The sequence below is a fragment of the Plectropomus leopardus genome, chromosome 14, assembly GCF_008729295.1.
Source record: "Plectropomus leopardus isolate mb chromosome 14, YSFRI_Pleo_2.0, whole genome shotgun sequence".
In the NCBI taxonomy this organism is placed as follows: domain Eukaryota; kingdom Metazoa; phylum Chordata; class Actinopteri; order Perciformes; family Serranidae; genus Plectropomus; species Plectropomus leopardus.
Genome location: NC_056476.1, coordinates 11,035,881 through 11,057,963, shown reverse-complemented (window position 1 = coordinate 11,057,963; position 22,083 = coordinate 11,035,881). Strand labels below are relative to the sequence as shown.

General features: G+C 39.8%; 1 protein-coding gene across 1 annotated transcript in view; it reads right to left on the bottom strand.

Annotated features, from left to right (window-relative positions):
- myo10l1 (myosin X, like 1) overlaps positions 1-22,083 on the bottom strand; it is a 58,787-nt gene that overhangs the window by 23,256 nt on the left and 13,448 nt on the right. Inside the window, exons 2-7 of the mRNA XM_042500880.1 lie at positions 18,818-18,916; positions 5,161-5,319; positions 2,964-3,151; positions 1,417-1,551; positions 180-304; positions 18-31 (exon numbers count right to left, since the gene is read on the bottom strand). Coding sequence (XP_042356814.1) covers positions 18-31; positions 180-304; positions 1,417-1,551; positions 2,964-3,151; positions 5,161-5,319; positions 18,818-18,916 — 720 coding nt within the window. The remainder of the gene's footprint in view (positions 1-17; positions 32-179; positions 305-1,416; positions 1,552-2,963; positions 3,152-5,160; positions 5,320-18,817; positions 18,917-22,083) is intronic.

Here is a 22,083-nt window from a genome sequence, read left to right as displayed (position 1 = left end):
GCTGCAGACGTGGTTACCTTTTCTAGTAAATCTGAAAGGTAGTGAGTCAAGGAAACAACAATGGAAACAGTTTTTCGCAAATATAGCATACCTTATTTCAAATAATAGCTTAATAATAAAAGCATGTCTTAGTACATTTAAAACAAATTAACATGTTTTTACATATATAAAAGGGATACAGTCAATGACGCAGCCTCCCTGGATGTTTCCGCCCTCGGAGAAGTGAAGTTGGATGAATTTCCCAAAGCGACTGGAGTTGTTGTTGTAAACAGTCTTTGCATTACCAAACGCTTCCATGATGGGGCTGCACAGAGTGAAAACTGCTGTTAGTGCATTTTGGTTTTATTTATCTGTGAATGCAGTATAGGATATAGTATATCCACCAAGTGCTGCAGATGCTATTTATTGTGTGTTTCTCCAAAAGCAACATTATTTGCAGATATTTACTCCTCTATGGGAAACTGACTTGATCTTTTCAGCAGTGCTCTGCTTCATATTAATATAATAACACACATCCATTAGTGCCCAGTCCAAACACTGATTACTTAGCTCTAACACAGTGTCTGGATTTGCTCACTGGTTCCCTAAAGGCTTGATTTGACTCAAGACTTGAAAACAAAATCCTTCTAGTCTTAGGTTTCGACTTGCTACATTTCTAGAACAATAAAAGACAGATAAAACCGTCTTGCACAGGTTCACACACCTTAAATTTTGAATTATTACTACCATGCACAGAGTAGATTTGATCCCAGTGTCAAAAAAACAACAATATTACATTTCAAAATGGGATTTTAATGGTTAGCATTAAAGGTGCAAAAGTGAGTCCATTCACTGATTTCTTGATCCACAGAAATTTAATCAGCAACTGTTTTTAATACTTAATTTATTGTTTTAGTCATTTTTTAAGAAAAGATGCCAATTTTTTAATGCTATCAGCACCCCAAATATGTAGATTTTCTGCTTATCTCTTTTTTATATCACTCTAAATTACTTAGCACTGAATATGTTTCCTTTTAAGCTGTTTTTTGGGCAGAAAATTCACAATATGTCTCTTGTAAACTGTGAAAGGCATTTTTTGTACCAAATGATTCATCAATGCCAAGAGAAAATAATCAGCAGGTCAGCTGATAATGAAAATAATAGTTAGTTACTGCCCTAGTCAGCATTTAGAGACCTTATAGACTTCTGAATACATATGACTTAATGAGTCGGGTCCTTTAAGACTTGAAACTTTCATAAAACTTGTGACATGACCTGGAATATTTTTAAGTTAGTTATATTGTCCTATTACAAAAATTAAAACTTGACCTGAACGTCTTTCGAATAACTTCAGACTTGACTCTGACTTGTCCAAAAAATCCTTTAAACAGTTCTAGCAGTATTAGTAAAGGAACACTTTACTTTGCTCCTCTGTACCTGCTTTGTACGATGGCCTGCTCCACTCGTGTACTTTTCTCTGATGGAGAAGTCCCGGCTGAGTTTTGGCTCATCACTGACAGGAACTGAAGCAACAGTTTGGTGCTCTCCGTCTTCCCTGCCCCTGACTCGCCACTGAAGGACACACACAAAACACACACACACACAATTTAATTAAATACGCTGTGACCTTCTCTGACATTCCCATATCTGGACGTTTAATTGATGCTGAGGTTTGATAGCTTCAGAGATATTGCATTGACTCTCAGTCTATCTCAATGAAGATACAAAGTGAGACAAAGTGTCAGTGTAATTGAAAGCAAGACCCCACCAACAGATTAGCCAAGCAGGCCAGCAGCAGCTTTATTTAAAAGTATTATTATAAATGGAGGGTTGCCATTCATTCATCTTCACCACCAAGACTGATCCGATCTTGATTTCATCTCCTAGTTAAGTTTTACATCTGATCTTCATCACTTGTTATTTCAGCTTGACTCTTTGAACTTAATCTCAGCTCAGTCTCTCCCTAAGCACCCACTGAAATCAATATGTCTGAAACTTGGAATTGCCAGTCTACTTCCTTCAGCCTTCACTTTATTTTTCATTGTCAATAAATACATTAATTTTTTGTTAAAAACATACAAAGTGTCTGTAAGCCAAGTTAAGATATCTGTCCCCTGACCGTAGCTTTGTATTTACAGACATAGGGTGGTATCGATCTCCCTGAAAAAAAAAAAATCATACAGATAATCAGAGACATACAAAATGCATGCATAACTCTGGGTAAGTAGGACAGTAGGAATTGTTGGATTTTCTAAAAGTGGAAATACCATCACATCTAATGCATACTGGGATAGGGTGCATTCCCCTGTGATACAGGATTTAAGAGGAGGATGGATTGATGGCTTGGGCATAGGTGGATTACTGAACGGGCCTACCGGGCACAGGCCCCCAATCACAAGGACATAAAGAGGCATATCTAACCTCAAACAGACACAAAATCACCCCAATTAGGTACAAAATTACCACAAAGAGATGCAAAATGACCCCAAAAGACACAGAATTACTTGAAAATAACACAAAACAACCAAAAAAAAAAAAAACCCAATTATCCCAAAGAGACAGAACTTTTCCTAAAGAGACACACAAAATTGCTTCAAAGAGAAAAACATTTCTTCAGAGAGACAGAAAACTGTCTCAAAGAAACACGAAATTACCCCAGAGACACAAAATGACTAACAAGGAATACAAAATGACCAAAAAAGACACAAAGTTGCCTTAATAAAACACAAAACTGACTTAAAGAGACATAAAATTACTTCAGAGAGACACAAAACAACAAAAAAGACATAAAATGTCTCGAGTGAGACACAAACCGCCACAAAGTCTGTGAGTTGGCGGAGCATTTAGCATGTTAGTGCCCAGTAGCCTACTGTCTCATAAGCCACAAATGGGTTAGGGACAAACACTGATAGATGGACAAAACATTAATTAGAGTTACAGCATATTTAATGATCACAATAAGCTCCTCTGTGGTTAAAGCTCACCTGATGAGGACACATTGACTGTCGTGGCGTTTCCAGATGCAGCGGTAGCATTCGTTGGCCACGGCAAAGATGTGCGGAGGGAGCTCCCCGATGTGGTGCTTGGAGTACTGTTCCACCCTCTCCGGGTCGTACAGACCTGAGATCTGCTTGTAGGGGTTGACGGCTGCCAGGATGCTGCCGATATTAGTCTGAAAACAGTTGAAAACAGTGACATTTCAGGTACTGTCTCTGTGTCATTAGTAGCTTTTATTTTATTTGGTTTATTTGCTTCTTTTCTTCTGTTGTTTTTTTCTCCACGCAGTGACACATTTGCTCTCAGGAACACATACAGTACAAATATGTGAAGCCCTGTGTTGATATTAATCTGGACTGTAGGATGAGGAAACACGTTATGATAGAGGTCTGACAGCTGAGGTGACGAGCGACAAATCACCAGATTTTTATGAGAAAGCTGAGGAGGAATCAGTGAATAACGCAGGAGAGAGGCTGGATTTCTGTGCAGCAACAGTCACCTTGCTTTCTGCACTACAAACAAAAAATCTTCAGGTCAGCATCCATCGTGTCATATTACCCTGTCTGTGCATTTTTGTGTACTACACACACAGTATATTAAACTGTGCTGAAGCACACACACACACACACAGACACACACACACACACAGACACACACATAAACACATGGACACACAGTGACACAGAAAGCTGACCCACACTGCGGGGTAAATTCTTTTGATCAGCTTAAGGGAAATCCGTATATGGAAAATATTTCATCATCTAGATTAGGTCACACCCAGGGAGGCTGGTATTGTTCTGTATTCTGGAAGTATTTCAGACCTTCAGCTCACCAAGGACGTGATCAAAACATACCAGTTTCAATTGATCTCAATATCTTTTGACCACAAACAGTGAATGTTGTTTTCTCATGTTGTCAGCAGTCATGGGTCAGATGAAACCCCCAAGGCAAGGTGGGTAATGGACTTTTATGGACATCAGCTAATGCTTCTGTTCATTATGGACAGATACGCTTGAACAAATTATCACTTCAGTTCATTTCTGTGCGATTCTTGAGTCAGTTTTTGACTACACTGTATCCTGGTTTCTCTATATATGCACAAAAAACAAGACTCGTGCATAGCGTAGCGGCTCCTCTATGTCTAGTAGGAATTGCACAGTATCGTTTTTAGTATTAATCAACATTTTAACTTTTTAAATCAGGCACTGTGTTGCACTTAATAAGTATTGCACTTTATTATCTATTGCATTTGTCTCTTTTTAACTGCTGCTCAGTGTCTTTTAAATGTCTCTTTATTTATGTTTTAATTTGCATACTAGTCCAGAGAAATGTTATTTCGCTCCACTGTGTTCTTACAGATATGGATGGAATGACAATTAATAAACTTGCACTATAATTCTGAACTACTGACCATTGGTCAAGGTTAGGCCATTGGTGAGCATCTGTCACCCTAGTTTTTGTGGTGTGTCCTGCACCATCAACTCTAGCCAGCCCTTGTGGGCCCTTAACACCTTAATTTATGGCTGATTTGATATGTTGAATTGCCATGAGCTGTTGGAGGCCGGTCAGTCCCTGCAGGATTTTAAATACAGCCAATCCATGAGAATTCTGCATGACCTTGCAATTTTGTCCAATTACTGCAACCCACTGCAGAATTTGGCTATAAAAAAGGGATAAAATCTCATTTCATTGTAGAGCTGTGCACAGTGTATTGATTCGCTCAGCCCCTCTATCTTTTGATTTTTCATGAGACTACTGCTGCTGGACTGGAGCTCTGTGCCTAGGAAAGTTACACACACACACACACATACACACACACACACACACACACACACAGAGTGACAGGGCTACCTATCGTTATTCTTTGTCCCCACTGGTGTCCCCATTTAACCAGGATTAAAATCTAAAGGACTCCATTTTTAAAGAAGTGGAGTTCAGTTTGTTTTAACAGTTGATTTGATTTCCCACAATATTCTCACTTTATAGTCCTTTTACTCTCCGCCTCTTCAGCTTTCCTCTCAGAGCAAACGTGTCTCATAAGATGATTTGTGTTTCCCACTAAAAGCCTCATGCATGTGAGATTACTGGAAAAGGGAAAGGCGAGAGCATCAAGACATAATGTACACACATGCTTGGCCACACACACCTGCACACTCTTACACACACGTGTCTGAGTGCACTTACGTAGATGTTATCCTTCTGGTAGCGCTGGTACAGGTTGTGCATGATAGCGGCCTCGTGCAGCTCAGCCAGCGCTGACATGTCCTCCACACCATCGATGCTGGACTGGTGCATCGCGTACACCCGCTCCCTGGTGACCTCGGCCTGCTGCAGGTACAACACCTGGGAGACAACAAGAAGTACAGACTGTCACTTATCATCCCTGGTTTCTATCACAAATTTGCATAAAATATAACATTTGGAGAAGCATGGTTTTTACAAACAGGTTTATTTCTAATGCACATCTAAAATGTGACGAACTAAAAGTTTATTTTATTTAGTAAAAAATCAGATATAATGTCTTCGATAGTGAGGTGCTGGTAGGCAGTTAGTTTTGGACAGAGCCAGGCTTATAGTTTCCACCCGTTTCCTGTCTTCTTCCTGTCTTAGCTCACCTGGTGATGGCTGTAGCTTCATATTTAGCATACACTAAAGTGGTGTCGATCTTCTCTCCCGACTCTAAGAGAGAGTGCATTTACTAAAATGTCGAGCAATCCATTTGCAACATTTAAGTGTGTACAAGTGTTGTTTCCCTGTAAAATATCACACACACACAAAGTGATGGATGGTTTTGCATCATATATCATGCTGGCGTTAGCTGACATTGTGTGTGTGCTCAAGGTCAAATGGGAAAAATAATCATCACAGTACTTCTTTCGAGATAAATATGATACTTGACTTTCATTTGTTATGCTGGCAATGCTGTCTACTGGATAATAAAGGTGCGTTGATCAGAGTGAAGGGACAGGCCGGTGCTTTAAAAAGATGCCAGCGTTGTGAGGTCTTTCCATTTTTGGTATGAACAAGCTAATTGTGATGCAACATGACGAAAAACACACACAATGAGAATACAAAGCATCGCGGCTCTTCTTCTAACCAGACCCCAGTCTCATCTATGTCATCCATCGCCATGGCAACTGGAGAGAGTAGGGGACAAGGCGGGTGGGGAACCCGTCTGTGGGAGGGGACGAAGAAGAAACAGGAGCAGAGACGCAGAAGAAGAGAGAGTAACAGATCTGATCTGGCAGGTGAAAGTAGCCCGGCGTGTATTCATGTCAAGCACACACACATGCTGCTACGATGGTCCTTCTCTCTTGCAGTACACACGCACACACACACACACACACACACACACACAGATATACAGATAATTAAAGTCATTCTATTTCAGCATAAAGGTCATTCATTTCAGCGATATCAACTTGTCTAAGAATAGAAATCATGGCCTTTACAATACTCGGTTGTTAATATGTCAGCTTAGTCTCACAGTCAGCCTCCGCCCTGTGAATGTGTGTGTGTGTGTGTGTGTGTGTGTGTGTGTGTGATGCTGTAACAGATGTGTTGGGAGTCTGTGGAGAGTGGCAGAGGGGCACGCTGTAGGCATTCAGACATCTTGTTCTTAAATAAATCTGTTTCACTCCAGTAACAGTGTCTTGGCTGCACAGAGCTGTTGTGTGCGGACGGCTCTCTCAGGGCGAACAAACTCACGGCAGTTTCATCGTTTGCCAACATGTCTGCATGTAAAATGTTGCTTGTGGCCGACAAATAGAATCTCGTGCACTATATGTTGTAGTCTGTGCATTTCTCTCTCATGTCTTGTAGGCGTTTTGTGAATAGTCTTTAAATGAGGGTCTAACCCATTATGTCACTAACCTTTCCGCACTCACTCAGCTGTGATGAAATGACCCAATTATCCTTCGTCCTCCATTAGAGAGAGCATAACTTACATAGCTCACCATCTTCACTGTGACCGTGTCCACATGACTCTTTGTCTTTACTTTTTTAAAACCGTGGTGCTCAATCAAAGGCACTTACATGCTGCTATCCAAGCACAATTATTTATATATATGAGTATTAGAGCCGAGGCCTTTATGAGTGTCCAGTACTGTCAGCAAATGTGCAAAAATGCTGCAACAGTAAAACTAGGCTGCAGTGTTTTTTTATAATTCAGGTTTCATTTAAAGACCCTTTCCCATCAAGTTTTTAAGCTTGTTAACATGTCCATATGATGGTTTTTTTTAAAAAAAATAAAATTATGACTATGAGACATCAGGAGCATTGGCTGTGTATCTCCTCCCTGGAACTACAGCGTATCAATGATAGTCTCCAACAGACAGCGTTTCATACATCACAAAGCAGAGCCAGTCCCGTCAACTTGCGAAACAAAAAAAGAACGATTAGATGTAAGGTGCAAATCTGCCTTTCCAATAGCAGAGGAATGACGCACCTTACTCTGCCTCTGATTGGCCTATCCTGAGATTCTTACCCTAACCAGTCTCACTCCTCTTGCCTGAATCTAACCAACCCAACCAAAGGAAGGAAGCGAGGACTAGCCAGTCCTAGGAAGAGTAGCAAGGGTCATTCCTTTGATGTCCTTGGATTGACAAATTTGCAAGCCAGGTGTAGCTACACACAGTGTTTTGCAAGTCAAGTACCACTTTTACTTGTCAGAGCTTGCAATCATGAACAAGGTTTATCTCATATTCACATTATTAGCTGTTTGATAATGTAGTCAAGTCAAAGGCTCATGCTATCAATTACAATTATGTTTTTAACGTTGCAGAGTGTCAAGTAGAGTTGAAGGTTATGGACTCGTGCATATTTACAGATTGGGGCATAATAAATTAGGCATGTAGAGTTACCTCTTAGTCATGAAAGGTATGCAAGGACTTTTTCATGAAAAAAAACACATGTAAATATGTCATTTTGATAAACAGAAATGAGTTTCAGCAGGTTTAATCAATGCCAAAAGAAAATCTTAAATTTAAATCAAAGTTGATCATGGCAAATTTAAACTTAAGCCTCTTTCCCACTGCACAAAAATACTGCGAACACCTGCTAGCATCTGGCATTTTGATATAATCAGCATTCTCACTCAGGTCAAATGACTCTGGAGTGGTCACAGCATTAATGGAAACACTACACCTGCGTGAACATGCAAATTCCTCACAACACAACAACACAAATTACCATCTCTCACAGCCCAAACAGCACTCAAACATCAATCCAAATTAGTCTGCACAGAGTTTAAAAGAGAGACTGGATATGTGAGGGATATGTAAAAAGAAGAAACCATCGTAAAGTTTTCACAGTCCTCCATTCATGCTGCTTTTTTACTGTTTCACTGTCTGTCACCTTGAACGTGTTACCCCACACACACACACACACACACACACACACACACACACACACACTGAAAGGCATACTTGTCTGCTGCTGAGTCGTGTACACAGCTCTGCTCTACTGGCAATGGGAAAGAAGTCTAGGAGTCTATAGCCTATTTTTAACTGTATAGTCTCTAAACTACAGCACCAGCAACAAATAAGTTTGCTTATAACTTGAAGATCTGTCGACCATGTGTTCACAGCTTGATTTTGTTGTTCCCAAGTAGCCAAAACTTAATGCAGGTTTTATTAATTTGTCCTTCCTGTTACTCTGAACCTTTGATGCTGAGGCTGGATCACTGGCAGCTTTTACATGTGTGTATGTGTGTTTATGTGTGTAGTTATGGAGGCATGGTTGTGAGTGATGAGATTCATTAACGTGCCTGTGGATCAGAGCTTTGACAGTGGTACACATGCAGAGACGCTTTCATATTGACTGTGTTACATCCAGAGCAGGTTGTATTCCTACATCTGTGAGAGGAAAAAAAAGACTGAAAGTCCCTCAAATTATTTTCAATTCCATTAGTTTAGATACGGCTTTTCTCTTCATTTTCTCACCCCATTAAATCTCTGTCTCTCCAACTCTCTCTCTCTGAGTGCCTTCATGTCTCAGACATCACCTCTCCGTCTCTCTCATCTCGCTTTCCCTTTGTACGTCATTCCTCTTTTATCCCTTCCCCCTCTCTGTCATTTCTCTCAATGTCTTCCTCCCTCACATCATCCCACTCTTCTTTAATTTACCCCCCTCTCTATCTCTCCTGCCTGCTTCTCCCACATTTCAGCCTCCAACACCTTCCTTCATTTGTCTTTTTTTAATTATTTATTGCTAGTTATTGTATCCTCCACTCATATTTAGGATGGGCCCTTCAGCTTGTTCTTTTTTTATACTGCAAGTGTTTCTGACGTATCCCTCAGTGTGTGCATGGTTCCCCTGTGTGTTCACTCAGGCAGACTCACTGTAATGCCTAAATGGCTGAATCTGGGACCCCTGCCTATAATTGAAGGCTTACTGAGAGCCATTTCAATCAGAGTCAAGCATGCCTTTGGTAAATTATAGCGGAACAGAAGATAAGGCTCCTCACACACTCACACACACACACCACACCAGCATGTGTTGAAGGGAGGAAGGACACTGAAATAGAAGCCTGGTTGTCAAAATTCACCTCTACTCGTCTCATTTCCCTCCATTAATTGTAAAACGTGTCATAATTCTCGGTGCCAGAGGACAATCATCGTCAAGGTTATTTCTAAGACGTTAGAAAGTTCCCTCTAGAGCCACAGAAGACAGTTAACAAATGAACAATTTTCCTTTATCTCTTGTGTTTCCCTTTTTTATCATTCTGTGTCCCCTCTCTAAATTCAGACGTTTTTTCGGGTCTGTGAATGCAGCAGCATTGAAACTTTTCACCTCAGCAGCACTTTGTGTAGTTTGAGTCACAGGGTTGAAAACTGATCTGTTGATCTGATCAGAGCTGATCAGATCATATTGTTGGATGAGAGGAGGAGCTGCTACAGAGGCGATGCATGTAGACTACCAGCTAAAATAATTCGGGCACGGATGCAACGTCACATAGAGGAGCAGGGTTTTTTACCAGCTACACAGACTCTGTCTTTGCAGTTTGTGGTTTCTGCCAGCTTCTCTGTCTGTATTGAGTTTTAAGAAATGATAATACAGTTGGTTATGCAGGGTTTAGTAGTATGTAGAACAAACAAGAAAATGTCCTAAAAAGCATTGATTATATATATTTTTTATATTTATATATATTTTTTCCTCTGTAACACAATTTTGAATATGAAGTTATTGAAATTATAAATATAGTTTCTATCTCCATTGGTGGTCTCTCTGAAAAAATAACCCTGGACATTAAATCAAACGATGAAAGTAAAAAAATGTCTGGGTTACAGTTTGGGTTTAACAATTGCTTTTAAAGCCAAAGCTGCTTTCAAAAATAAAGGCCTTTAACGGCAGATAAAGCGGACATGTTTGGGAAAAACCATTTGGGACAGCCCAGATGCAGATGATTCAAAGAGAGGAGGGATGCTGTGAAGTGAGAAAGTGTGTCAGTGACTGAAATAAAACGCAGCTGAAGTGGAAGAATAAAAAAAAAAAGGTTTTTGCGAACGTCTTCGTCCTCTTCTTCCAATGCCCTCTGGAGGGTTTTAACACACATTCTGCGCTTCTTGGCGCACATTAACACAAAAGCACATACAAACTGTACTGTATATGAAGCAAACACACACACACAATAAGTTTGAGTACCCAGAGAGTCTAAAATGGGATACAGCATGTTCAATAATTCATTATTTTAGAGAGGAACAGAGGAAAGACATGGAATTAGTGAGAGAAAAACACTGAGATAGAGACAGACAGAATGAGAGTAATGCAGAAGCAGAGCACGGTTAACCAACTCTGATTTCTCTTCAGTGTTACATTTCTCACTACGACATGAAGTGTGGGAGAAAAAGCTTCTTAAAGGATAACACTGGTGTTACTCAGTATTTGTATTATTGCCCAAAAAAATCCCATGAAAAGAGCAACACCAAGTGTTTTCTGTCTCTCAATACTTTTGGACATCTCTACCCATTAGGTTAACATTTTATCCAGTTAAATATTTCAACAAGTATTTGATGGACTGAAACCAAATCTTGTAAACTCATGGCTCTAAAAATGTCATAATAACTTTGGTGATAAACGATTTTCTCTGTAGTGCCATCATGAGGTTGCCATGAAATTTGGTAGTCATGTTAGAAAGCAGTAAAGGTTTCATGAATAGGCTATATTAGATTTATATTGATAGGATTTCATGTCGTCTTTTCATGTGAGTAGACGACAATATTTACTCTCGCAGATGCACGCTTGTCTTCTTCCATTTTCATTTTCTGTTGCTTTTTTTCATGCAGAAAATTTGTGCATTCTTAACCTGCTTTTACACATATGAGCACACTTTCTCACACACATACAGTGCACGGCGCGGCCTTCCTGTAAAGCCCTCTGATGTCTGAAGCTGCTTTGCATGATTCAGGAGGAGAGCCAGGGGAGACAAGCCTCTTCATCTGACTTCACATATTAGCAGCAGCCAGAGTGAGCAGGAGAGGGGACGAGAGATAAAGATAGAGCGCGGGGAGAGACAGAGAGCGCTTTGGGCATAGTGACCTATATATGCTGCCGACCTCTAGTCAGTGCATGATACAGTATCACACAGTGCTGTGCGCACCTGCAGCTCTCCTCGCTGACCTTGGATCTGATGTCGCAGACCTCCATGTGTCAGATTAGGATTGTGGAACACAGAGGAGGTAATCTGACCCTTCAGATCAGAATATATAAGAGGTTAAAGGAGCAGCCAGCAGTGTAAGTGACTTTACCGAGAAACCAAAGTGTCACAGTGAGCTCTTTTTGACCTGCTACAGGAGCCGGGTTACTAATGTGCTCATTTGAAAATGTATATAGAAAAATTGTTGTATTACAACCAGAGGTGGGAATCACCAGACCTCACTTCATGATATTATCATGATACTCTTTGGCCCTGACACACCAAGACAATGGTCAGCCATAGGTCAGTATTGGGCCTACTTTACCTAGACTCTAGTTGGCCCTCGTTGGCTTTGTTTTGACTGATTCAGCATGTTGAATCGTGGTCGAAGCCCATTTGTAAATGTAAGTCTAATTGACAGTTCAGCTCAAAAACAGAAGTGAGGAAAGCAAAGAAATAATTAAGGTCAAGAAGGCATGAGATCGAAACAGACTTAATATATTCAATAAAAAAATGCTCTTTCCATTGAGCTCTTTAGCAGAAATGGGTCTTAATTGAGTTATTGTTTGCTGAAGCATGGTAAATATTTGTTCTTTCAACATTAGTTTGTGTTGTGAATGTGCTAACTGGCTAACTAGCCTCTTGAATCCATCTTTTTGGTGTTCTGTGTTAGCTGGCTGTTGGCTGTAGTCTTTGGGGTGTTTTAAATGCAACTTTTTGGCTGAGACACAGGAAATGTGAAGCAGTCACCACTTGTGCTGTGATGTCGGTTTGATGTGTTTGGGCCTTAAGTCACGATACAGTAGTATTGTGGTTTTAAACTTCTTGTGATAGCATATGTGGCAATATATTATGATTAATTACCTTTTTTAAATGCAAACTATGTCCCCTAAGGAAACTTTGTCAACAGCTTTTTTTATCTAACTAAAATTTTCAGTCTGCCCTTCTCACACAATCATTTTTATTGCAGCAACATGTATCTGTTTGACTTTGAAAAGCAATTAATTTCATTTTTTCTAGTAGGCTACCAAAAATGTATTTGTATTTGCAATATTAATCATTTATAGAATTAAAAAAACAACATAGAAACTATGGTTTGTGTCCAAGTATTGATACAATATTGGCATGCAAAATATCACAATACTATGCTGTATATTGATTTCCTCCCCACCTCTATATATTTGACACAGCCTGGAAAAAAGAAAAAAAAACTGAGGATGTGTCAATCTGGTAACAGCGGTCACCTTGGTCAAGCAGAAACCCCACCCGAAACAGTGCTGTGCTGTAACTTCAGGGATGTAACACCTAGTCCTTCTAATGAAAATAATTACTAAACAAACATTTAAAAGTTTATTCAATATATAAACATAGGAATAGGAAATAGTTCCCTGCATTGGATGGTTTGCAAAGGAATTTACTGCAAAAGGGTTAACAAAAGAAGATTCTCTTGTCAAAAACTTATAAGTAACTGACTTATAAATTTTCTTTTGCCAGTTTTTTAATACCGGCCCTTGCATCACTGAAGATAACTTTAAATTGTTGAAAGAACACCAAAAATGCTAACAAAAAAAGAAGAAAATGCATATCATATTTTGCTTTCTTTCAAGTCCCTCAACATTGCGTATATGCAGTGTAAAATAAACTGGAGCTGTACACCTCTAAAAGTACCCGTTGTTATTTCGTCTGCCAGCAGTCTTGTTGGATTTGGGAAAAAGAGGTTAATAACAAGCTTTAACTCTGTTAATACCTTCTCTGCCCCACAGCAGCCATTCAGCACTGGGGTGTGTAACACCTTTCATATGTCATCATCCTTTAAACCCACACTCATCCCACCCTGAGGGGGATCTCTGCTGCATTTTCCACAGATAAGGGACACTGCAGAGAGACAGGGATGCTGAGAGACCGACAGAAGGCAGGAGACAGATAGTGAGACGTGTGTATGTGTTTGCATATCAGAGTTAAGTTAATCTCATTATATGACACTAACAGTGTGAGTAACTACAGGGTCCTCGGAGGGGTAGAAATACGAAACTGTGAAGACAAATGAGGGTCAGGAGATCACACAGCGACATCAGCATGTTTCTGCACCAAATCAGACAAAATGAATCATTTCTGCACTTTTCATTTGAAAGAGTATGTTGGTTTTTCTGTGTTTGTGTTTGTGTGTGTGTGCGCGCAAGTCTGTAGTCATTTAGTGTGTGCACAAGGAGTAAGGCATCCCTGCAGCATGTTCTGTGCTCGCGTGAGCTTTCGCTGCAGCTTTCACGCTAACTACTGAAATCCAGGTCACATAACACACACACTGCCCATAACTCATCGCTAACGTAACTGTGTGTGCATACATGCATGTTTTGTGCATGGTCGTGTGTGTGTGTGTGTGTGTGTGTGTGTGTGTGTGTGTGTGTGTGTATCTAAGTGTGGGGATGCAGGTGTGTGTTGACTTCTGTCTGCATGTATATATTTTCCCATGTGCAATGCAGTCCTGTGTGGGTGTAAATGTGTGCCATAGCTATACACTGAGTCATCACATGTATTGGGAGGAGCCTAATGCTAACCCTGTGGCCGTATCCATGGCAACCAGACCAGGAAAATCCCTATAGGACACACATTTGTGCAAGGATTTCTGGTTATATAGATTTGAAGTTAGAGATACATAATTTCATGTCAGATTGCAACAAATGACTGATTTTATTATTGATTGATTGATTTAAACTGGTCTATCTTCTGTTGTGTCTATAAAATGTAGCAAAAAAGAAGACAAAAAATGACTTAAACTATTAATTAATTCTTAAAATACATTATATTATCAACCTGCCATCTATTTGTTCTGTATTTGTCTTGCTGACCCAGTTTCATCACAGGTTCATTGAAGTTTCATCCAGTCTGATCTAATCTGATCATATTCCCTCTGCAGTAAATTATAGCCTAGCCAGATTTAGGGAAAGGTAAAACCTTGATCATGGATGAGATATTTGTGCATGATCCATGGTTTTCCCCAGTGCAGTAAGATTTAGCTCCTATTATTCTGGTTAATTTACAGCCCTCGTTTATAGTCCGTGAACTTCAGGTAGTGACTGAAAGAATGATGCAAATACAAGCAAATTAGATGGTTTTCCTGAGCAGGATGTGTGGGCTCACTGGGACGGGATGAGGAGCACAGATTAAGAGGAGTTCAGAGCAGAGGCTCTGAGATTAAAAGGAGAAATTTGAGGTCTGTTAATGATACTTTATAGAGTTTTTACCTTGGAGGCATCATCCAAGAGGGTGGAGACCCAAGAGCAGACCCAAATGAAAAGATTACCCTCTTGTATTGCTGGACACTTAATGCATTTCTATTAAAAAACAATAAGCAGCGGAATTACTACATGTGTGTCCTGTGTCTGGATGAATGGCAGTAAACTCATGACTGACTATTATTTTCCTCTAATAATGCTATGTTTTGAATAACAAATCCATGTTGAAATCACAAAAATGAATAAAAGAAACCTTGCCATAAATGGAATAAAATTTTGAACAATTAAAATGAAAATTTATTCTTTGTAGATTTGGAACCAAAAAAAAAAGAAATCTGTTACAAAATGTTGATTTTAGCATAAATGGAGTTACTTTTATAAAAACATTGATTGACACTGATTTGGTTAAATGTGTGAGACTAGAAGGGGTAGCAGTTTGACACTAAATATTGTCAAAAAAAAACACAAATTTTCTTGGGGAGTCACTCAAAGGACCATGTGTTGGTCCTTTGGACTGAAACCTATCAGCATCACAGAGGAAGTACTGTTGTGATTTTGGCCATTGTGTGCTATTGTATTCAGCATGCTGAGCATTAATAGAAATACCTCTAAAGACTTTTTGACTTTCAAGTCAGTATCAAAGACTTGAGGCATCTCTTGGACTTGACCTGAATGAGAGATGCAGCAGGATACTGGACTTTACTGGCATCAACTGTTTCTGAGTGAAAATGTGGGTTTCTATGTCTTTAGTGTTAGGGGTCGACAGATTATCGGCCCGGTTGATTACATTGTACACTTGCAGTTTTAATACTAGTTCCTGGTAATCAGCATTTTTGTCATTCAGTCCTGAATAGAGAACATTTAACACAATGAGACTGCTGTCTTCTACAGTACAACAACACTGCTGTAACTAAAAAAAAATCAAAAGATCAGTCAGCATGTGACTGTCACTCCAAACATCTATAGTTAATGTAATTCAAAGGTTTTGGAGGATATTGTCTGTTTCATGACATCTCTCTCAGAGTAAAACTGACTATGAATGATGTAAAGGCGTGCACATATACCCCTGGTAGTTGTGAGTTGTGCTGATTTGACATAGAGGCTTGTAGTTTTGCAGCTGCAGCATTTGTAACCCAGAATTGGTAATGTGGTGAACTGGGTCAAGGCCCTTACATCACAGAACCACAGTGACACGGCAGCTGGGAGCAGAATATGAGAAAGTAAAAGTAAAACAAACGGCAAAAGAAATCAGCTGAATGCTTTTAAATGTTGCTTGTTTTTTGTTCTAACAGCCACCATTGTAGTGCACTATTAACCCTTTAAAAACCTGAAGCATCACTTTTCTTGTGCTGCTTTCAGACGCCTTTCTGAAGTATTTAAACCTTTGAAACCTGAGCACACTGATGCAATTTCTTTACATGGGGAAAAAAACAATAAGAAGTTCATACATTTTACACATAATACATATCATAATTATCATAATTACAGATTTTAAATTATGTCTCAGAATTATTATAATTTTAAGTACTTTTTTCCAAGTTATTTCTTTTTCTTTTTTAGATTATTTTTAATTTTTTCAATTATTTTTTAAAACTTATTTCCTTGTACTGTTTTTCTAATTTCTTGTTAATTTTGGGCTCATTATTTCCTTCTATCTATGTTTTTGAAAGAAATCGAGCCAATTTGCTCAGGTTTAAAAGGGTAAAAACACCTCGAGAGTTCACTTTAGTCACTGCAATCAAAAATGTATTGGTGATTATGGGAACCAGGGGCAGAGCAGTGGGGCACGATGGGGATCCTGGGACTGTTTGCATGGGTCAGATCCTGTTGTAACAGGGTAAAGCTCCCCATCCTGCTGATTCCCTATCAAATATTCACCAGCTCCTGCAGAGCGAACATTAAAACACAAACCGCTAGCAGAGAGGGAGGGCGGAGGAGGCAGGCAGAGCCGGGTTGATGGGGGTTGGGGAGGTTAAGGACATTCATAATCCAGCAAAGAGAATGCCTGCTCCTATAACCAATCCTCTATTTTGGGAAATGCCCGTCTGTCCCCGCCGTGTCCCTGAACAAGAACAGTGAGGCAGCTACATCAAAAGACGATGCTTTTAGAGCAGCGTTTGGCCATTTTATGTCTTAAAGGCCAAACATGAATTCATTGTGGGTCGGTGAAAGAGAGTCTGGATGTGGATGTTCTTTGGGGGCATAAAGCGAGGATTGAGACTCTTGAATTCGGGCCAAAGAACCAAGTCTATTATTAGCTCCATGTAAACGCTGCCAACTGGAGCGCATGTGTGTGAGTGTGTGTGTGCGCCAAACACATCAGCCATCAAAAAAACATTAAATCCAACGTGTCCTCGCTCTGATACAGATTATATGAGCACACACACGCATACACACACACTCATAATGAGATTTAAACATTCAATTCCATTATTTTGGCAGGGGGTTTGGTGGTAAAGTGCCGGCGCCTGGCCCTGCTGACATCTGACATCCTGAAATGTGCAGTTGTGCTCCTGTAATGCTCTCCATCTATTCTGGCTCTCCTCTGGAGGCTGAATGTGTGTCAGAGATGAATTTTGCATATGTATGAGGAGGAGGAAGAGGAGGAGGAAGGAACTGGGGCAGGGAAGTGGAGCATCATGACCACGAGATTGTATCGATCCGCGCAGGAGAGGATGAACCTGCACAGCTGCTTCACCTTCACTCTGACCTTTATCTGATGCTCAGTCCACATGACGTTTAATGCAGCACGAATGCAGCTTTCACTCAGCAGTCATCTAATGCTGACACTGTTTACTTCTCCTGTCTGATTGAAACTAATTAAATTTGTTTCCAGTCTAGAGAGTGTTTGCAGTTTGCCCCATTTTATACTGTTTGCAAAATAAACAGCCCCCTTAACATAAAAAATGTAATATTTTGTTCGGATCATCTCAGTTTTAATGAAAAAACTGTTTAACTCCAAGGTGTCAGCCATGAACAGCAACACCCGCGAGTTGAATTAAGCTGGGAACTTTATAGGGCTATAAATGATGACTCAAATGTGTCATTGTACACAGAGCAATGCAGGAGCATGCTGTTATACCCTTTTCCCACCAAAATTTGTGTGCAAATGCAGTTTTTTTTAAACAATCTGCTAAAAATAAATCCTCTCCCTTTACCAGTTGAAAAGCTTTATGCTTTATGTTATTTTGTTACTTTTTTTCCCTGGAGTGTCATGTTTGACACCACCAATGTGCTGGGAAATAAGGTTAGCTAACAGCAGAAAGCAGCACAAAGCATGGATGTATAAAGAGAACTGGATACTGCGTTGGAAGCGGGGCCCCATTCACTCCTATGAAAGCTGCTCAGTGGCACATGAAGCCAAAAAAGTTCAATATCTTTGCTATAAAATCTTGAATGGATGAAATGATTGAAACATGTAGGTCTCTAGATTGACTGAATGGATCAAATCACGATGACGTTGCTGTTTTTGTGGGGGCAGCATTAGAGTCCAGTAAATATGTTTTAGTGTAGTCTTTTTATTTGTATATCTGTGATTTGTTGAGTCTCTTTTCTCAGTTCTCTTCTCTTCAGTCTCGGTATCTCAGTCTCTCAAAGTCGGCGGCACTACTTCCCAACTCCAAAACTGAATTCAGCATCAGCTCCAGTGGCACATGTTAGTGAAGCTGACGAAATGACTTGTGAACCAGGCGCTGGTCTAACCTCCTCCTACTGGTGATCATGACTGCCTGCCTCTTTGACTGACAGTGCTGTCAGCAGTCACGCAGGGGAGGCGCTCCGTAGTGCACTAGGACTGTAAAATTCGACTGGTACACATACTTTTTTTTCCTTTGCTTGTGTGGAAATCTGAGTATTTGACCTCACAGATTAAGAATGAAAGCTTTAAAATGGCTTGCAGGTAAAACTGGTGTGGACAGTTACAGGAGGTGAGTGTGGTGCAGCTGCTCTGTGAGTGTGTGTATACATTTCTTACCTCTCCATAGTCGGTTGTGATGACAAGAGTTCCATCTCCGCAGGAGTTGACTGTGCCGGGAACCAGCTGCTCCTTCTCTCTGACCCAAACACGGGCCCCCTGGAGCACAGACACACAGAAACTTAAGTTAAGCAAAGCATCTGGTATGAAAAAGGAATATTTGGTTACATAAAGTGAGATATCCCATGTTGACCAGGGGAGGTCTGTCAGCTCAGAGTGGAATAAGAGCTAGTGATGCTTTTATTTTGAGAAGAAGGTGTAGTTTCGGCGGAATAGTTGACTGTCAGATTGACAGTGGTGCTCGACAAAACAAGACTGTGAGAAGTCAGCTCTGCAAGTGTGTCACAGTGATTTGCACAACACCAGAGCCAACAGCATGTGTGGACAGCGGCCAAGCACACAAACGACTCAGATGTCTTAAAGGTATACATGAAGGATTGTCGGTTACTGTTTGTAAACACAGCGAAAGTGAAAGGAAAAGCCAACCTCAGATTTACTCTCGTTGGGGCGTTTTGTCTCACTGTATTGTGTTTTTCGGCTCTGTGACACCCGTTTACTACTTTTTTGCAAAGGCCTAAACTCACCCGAGTGCTGCGGGGGTACACACCCATAAATGTCCCAAACACAGAAAAAAAGTTAAAGAAAATAAGAAAATATAGGCAGAGGGATTACCTCTGTATGAGTCTATACATTGTTTTTTAATAAATTACATTACCTGCTTGTGCTTTTGGATCTGAACTGATAATTTTACCTTGATAAATCATAATGATTCAGTATGATAATGCCATCTTGGTAGCCAGCCAACCACAGAAGCCCCTGGAATAAAACTCTTATGTGGTGCACGATGATGTGTCCAATAATCGTAAAAGAAAATGAAGTTACAGTGAGATGAAGGCTCATATTAAGGATTCTTTAAAAGTCGTGCAAAAGTTTTGAACTTGAATCCACGAAAATTTGTGGAAACACTTAGTTCTGTTTGAGCATATTAACAGACCTTTGATGTGAACAGTAACTTACCTGCAACATGTATCAAAGTACGTATGTATGTGTGTATGACGAGTGTGCATGGCTGCACAGACAGATGTCACAGATGTGCTTAATGAGAGACGAAGACTGTAACATCTGGACTTTCCACCAGGTGAAGCAACAATGCTCGACATCTGTGTGTGGTTGTGTGTGTGTGTGTTTGTGTGCGAGTGTGTGTGTGTGTTCGAGAGAGAGACTGAGGGTCAGAGGAAGTGTGCTCTTCATAGACCTTTCCACACAGACAAAGCCCTCTTTCACACAGTCACTGACCTTTGACCTCGAACCCTTTAAAAGAGGCTCAGTATATCAGAGAAGGAGACAGAAAGGAAACAAGGGAGGAAGGAGAAAAAGAGGTTGCCATAAACAGAACTATTGGAGTACTAAAAAGACAGGAAATGAACCACAGTACCTCCATTAAAACGTGTACATTTTAGCTTATTGCACCAATACTAAATTGTTTTTAATGTACAACAGTATTATCTCTGGAGCAGAGGTTACTACCCTTGAGCCACATCTTTTCTAAAATTGAGTAAATCACAACCCCTGACTGAGTGACATAGTATATGGGTCTTTTGTTTTATATTCAATTTATCATAATAAAAAGTACAGAACAACAGCTAAACTATAAAATTAACCCAAATACTGAACACAATAACTGCTTTAACTTTATGTAAAACAAGCAATTAGTAAGAAATTTGATCAAATTGTTTTCTGTGAAAGACTGTATGAAGTTTTTTATTATTATTTTCAATAATCAAACATACTGAATGGGCTTCTTTTTGACAAATCAAGTGTGAAAATCAGTTACGCTTACCTAATACTGAACATTACTTAGCAAAGACAGAGTTTTTATATAATAGTACCATAAAAATAGCAAATGTAGACAATTATGGGAGGACTTTGAATTTAAATATGTTGTGATATGATATAAGTAATAATAATGCCGTCTGTATACCGTATTTATGAAAGTCAACAGAGAAAATAACAAGTGGTACAATTTGTTAAAGAGCATCTTGCATTTTCCACACCAGATTTTACAATGTGGAATTAATCCCAGCAATAATGGCAAACATTCCCAACATGTAGCTTCTGAATGGTGCTTTCTCTGTTTTGTATCATGGTAAACTTAATATTTTTGGGGAATAAGCAAGACATTTGATGATGCCATCTTGGGTTATAGGAAGGAGTGATGAGCATTTCTCAGTGTTTCCTGGCATTTTCTGGTCCAAGTCATTGACTTCATGTGACTGCAGCCTTAAAGTTTCACTCAATTCACATTCTCTGCTGTTAACAGTAAAGACTTGCAGGTTTTAAGTGCACAAGCTTCATAAAAAGTGATACGTTTTTGGATGATCTTGAACATAATTAGTCAAGTGTAAAGCCTGAGAAGATGTTTGAGCTGAAAAAGACTCTGTGTGGCACCAGATGTGTGCATGTGAATGAAGTGAGCTGCAGAGGAGGCTGGAAATGAATTGTTTTAGCAACAGATGGTCCCTCAGCCCAAAGCGGTCCCTGACAACTTTTATCTCTTCATTTAACTCTCCTTCTCTATCTCTTTTTTTGGTCTCTTTTTGTCGTTTTCTTGTGCTCTGTATCAATCTGACACACAGACACACACACAGATGATAATAGAAAACCAGTTGTGCTTCAGGCTGTGGAGTTAACCAGGCAGAAATCATTCACACACACACACACACTGTACACTATATATATACACACTGTTGGGTAGCTCAAGGTAAGGCTTAGGGGGAAGAATGTCTGAATGAATTTTGGATACAGAGTTTAACACGGCTGGCTTTTGAGAAAAAATAAACTCTTGTATCAGTGGCAGAAATGTAGATATATCCAAACAGTACTGTAAGGTGTAGCTGCCAAAGCCTTGTGTATTGAACTGAGCTCGGAAGTGATTTATTTGAAAGAATACAGTATCACTGTAACTACCTATAGATAATTTGTCGCGTGCAAACATGGATCCAGGGACAGTTTCCAAAAATATGTCGTATAAGCCAGAGAGAGAGCTGATCCTGGATCATTGTTTTCTGATGCTGATGTCTCCTGCTGTACCTTTTGGTGCCTCTTAGAGAGCAATCTGTGTTTTTTCAGGCCAGTTCATATTGGCCATTTTCCATGCTGTCCAGGGACAAAAATAAATAATTACATCTGTTTTTTTTAAAGTCAATGGACTATCCAGGAAGACACCAACAGCTTCATGTGAATTAAATCTTTGCTATGTCTGAAAT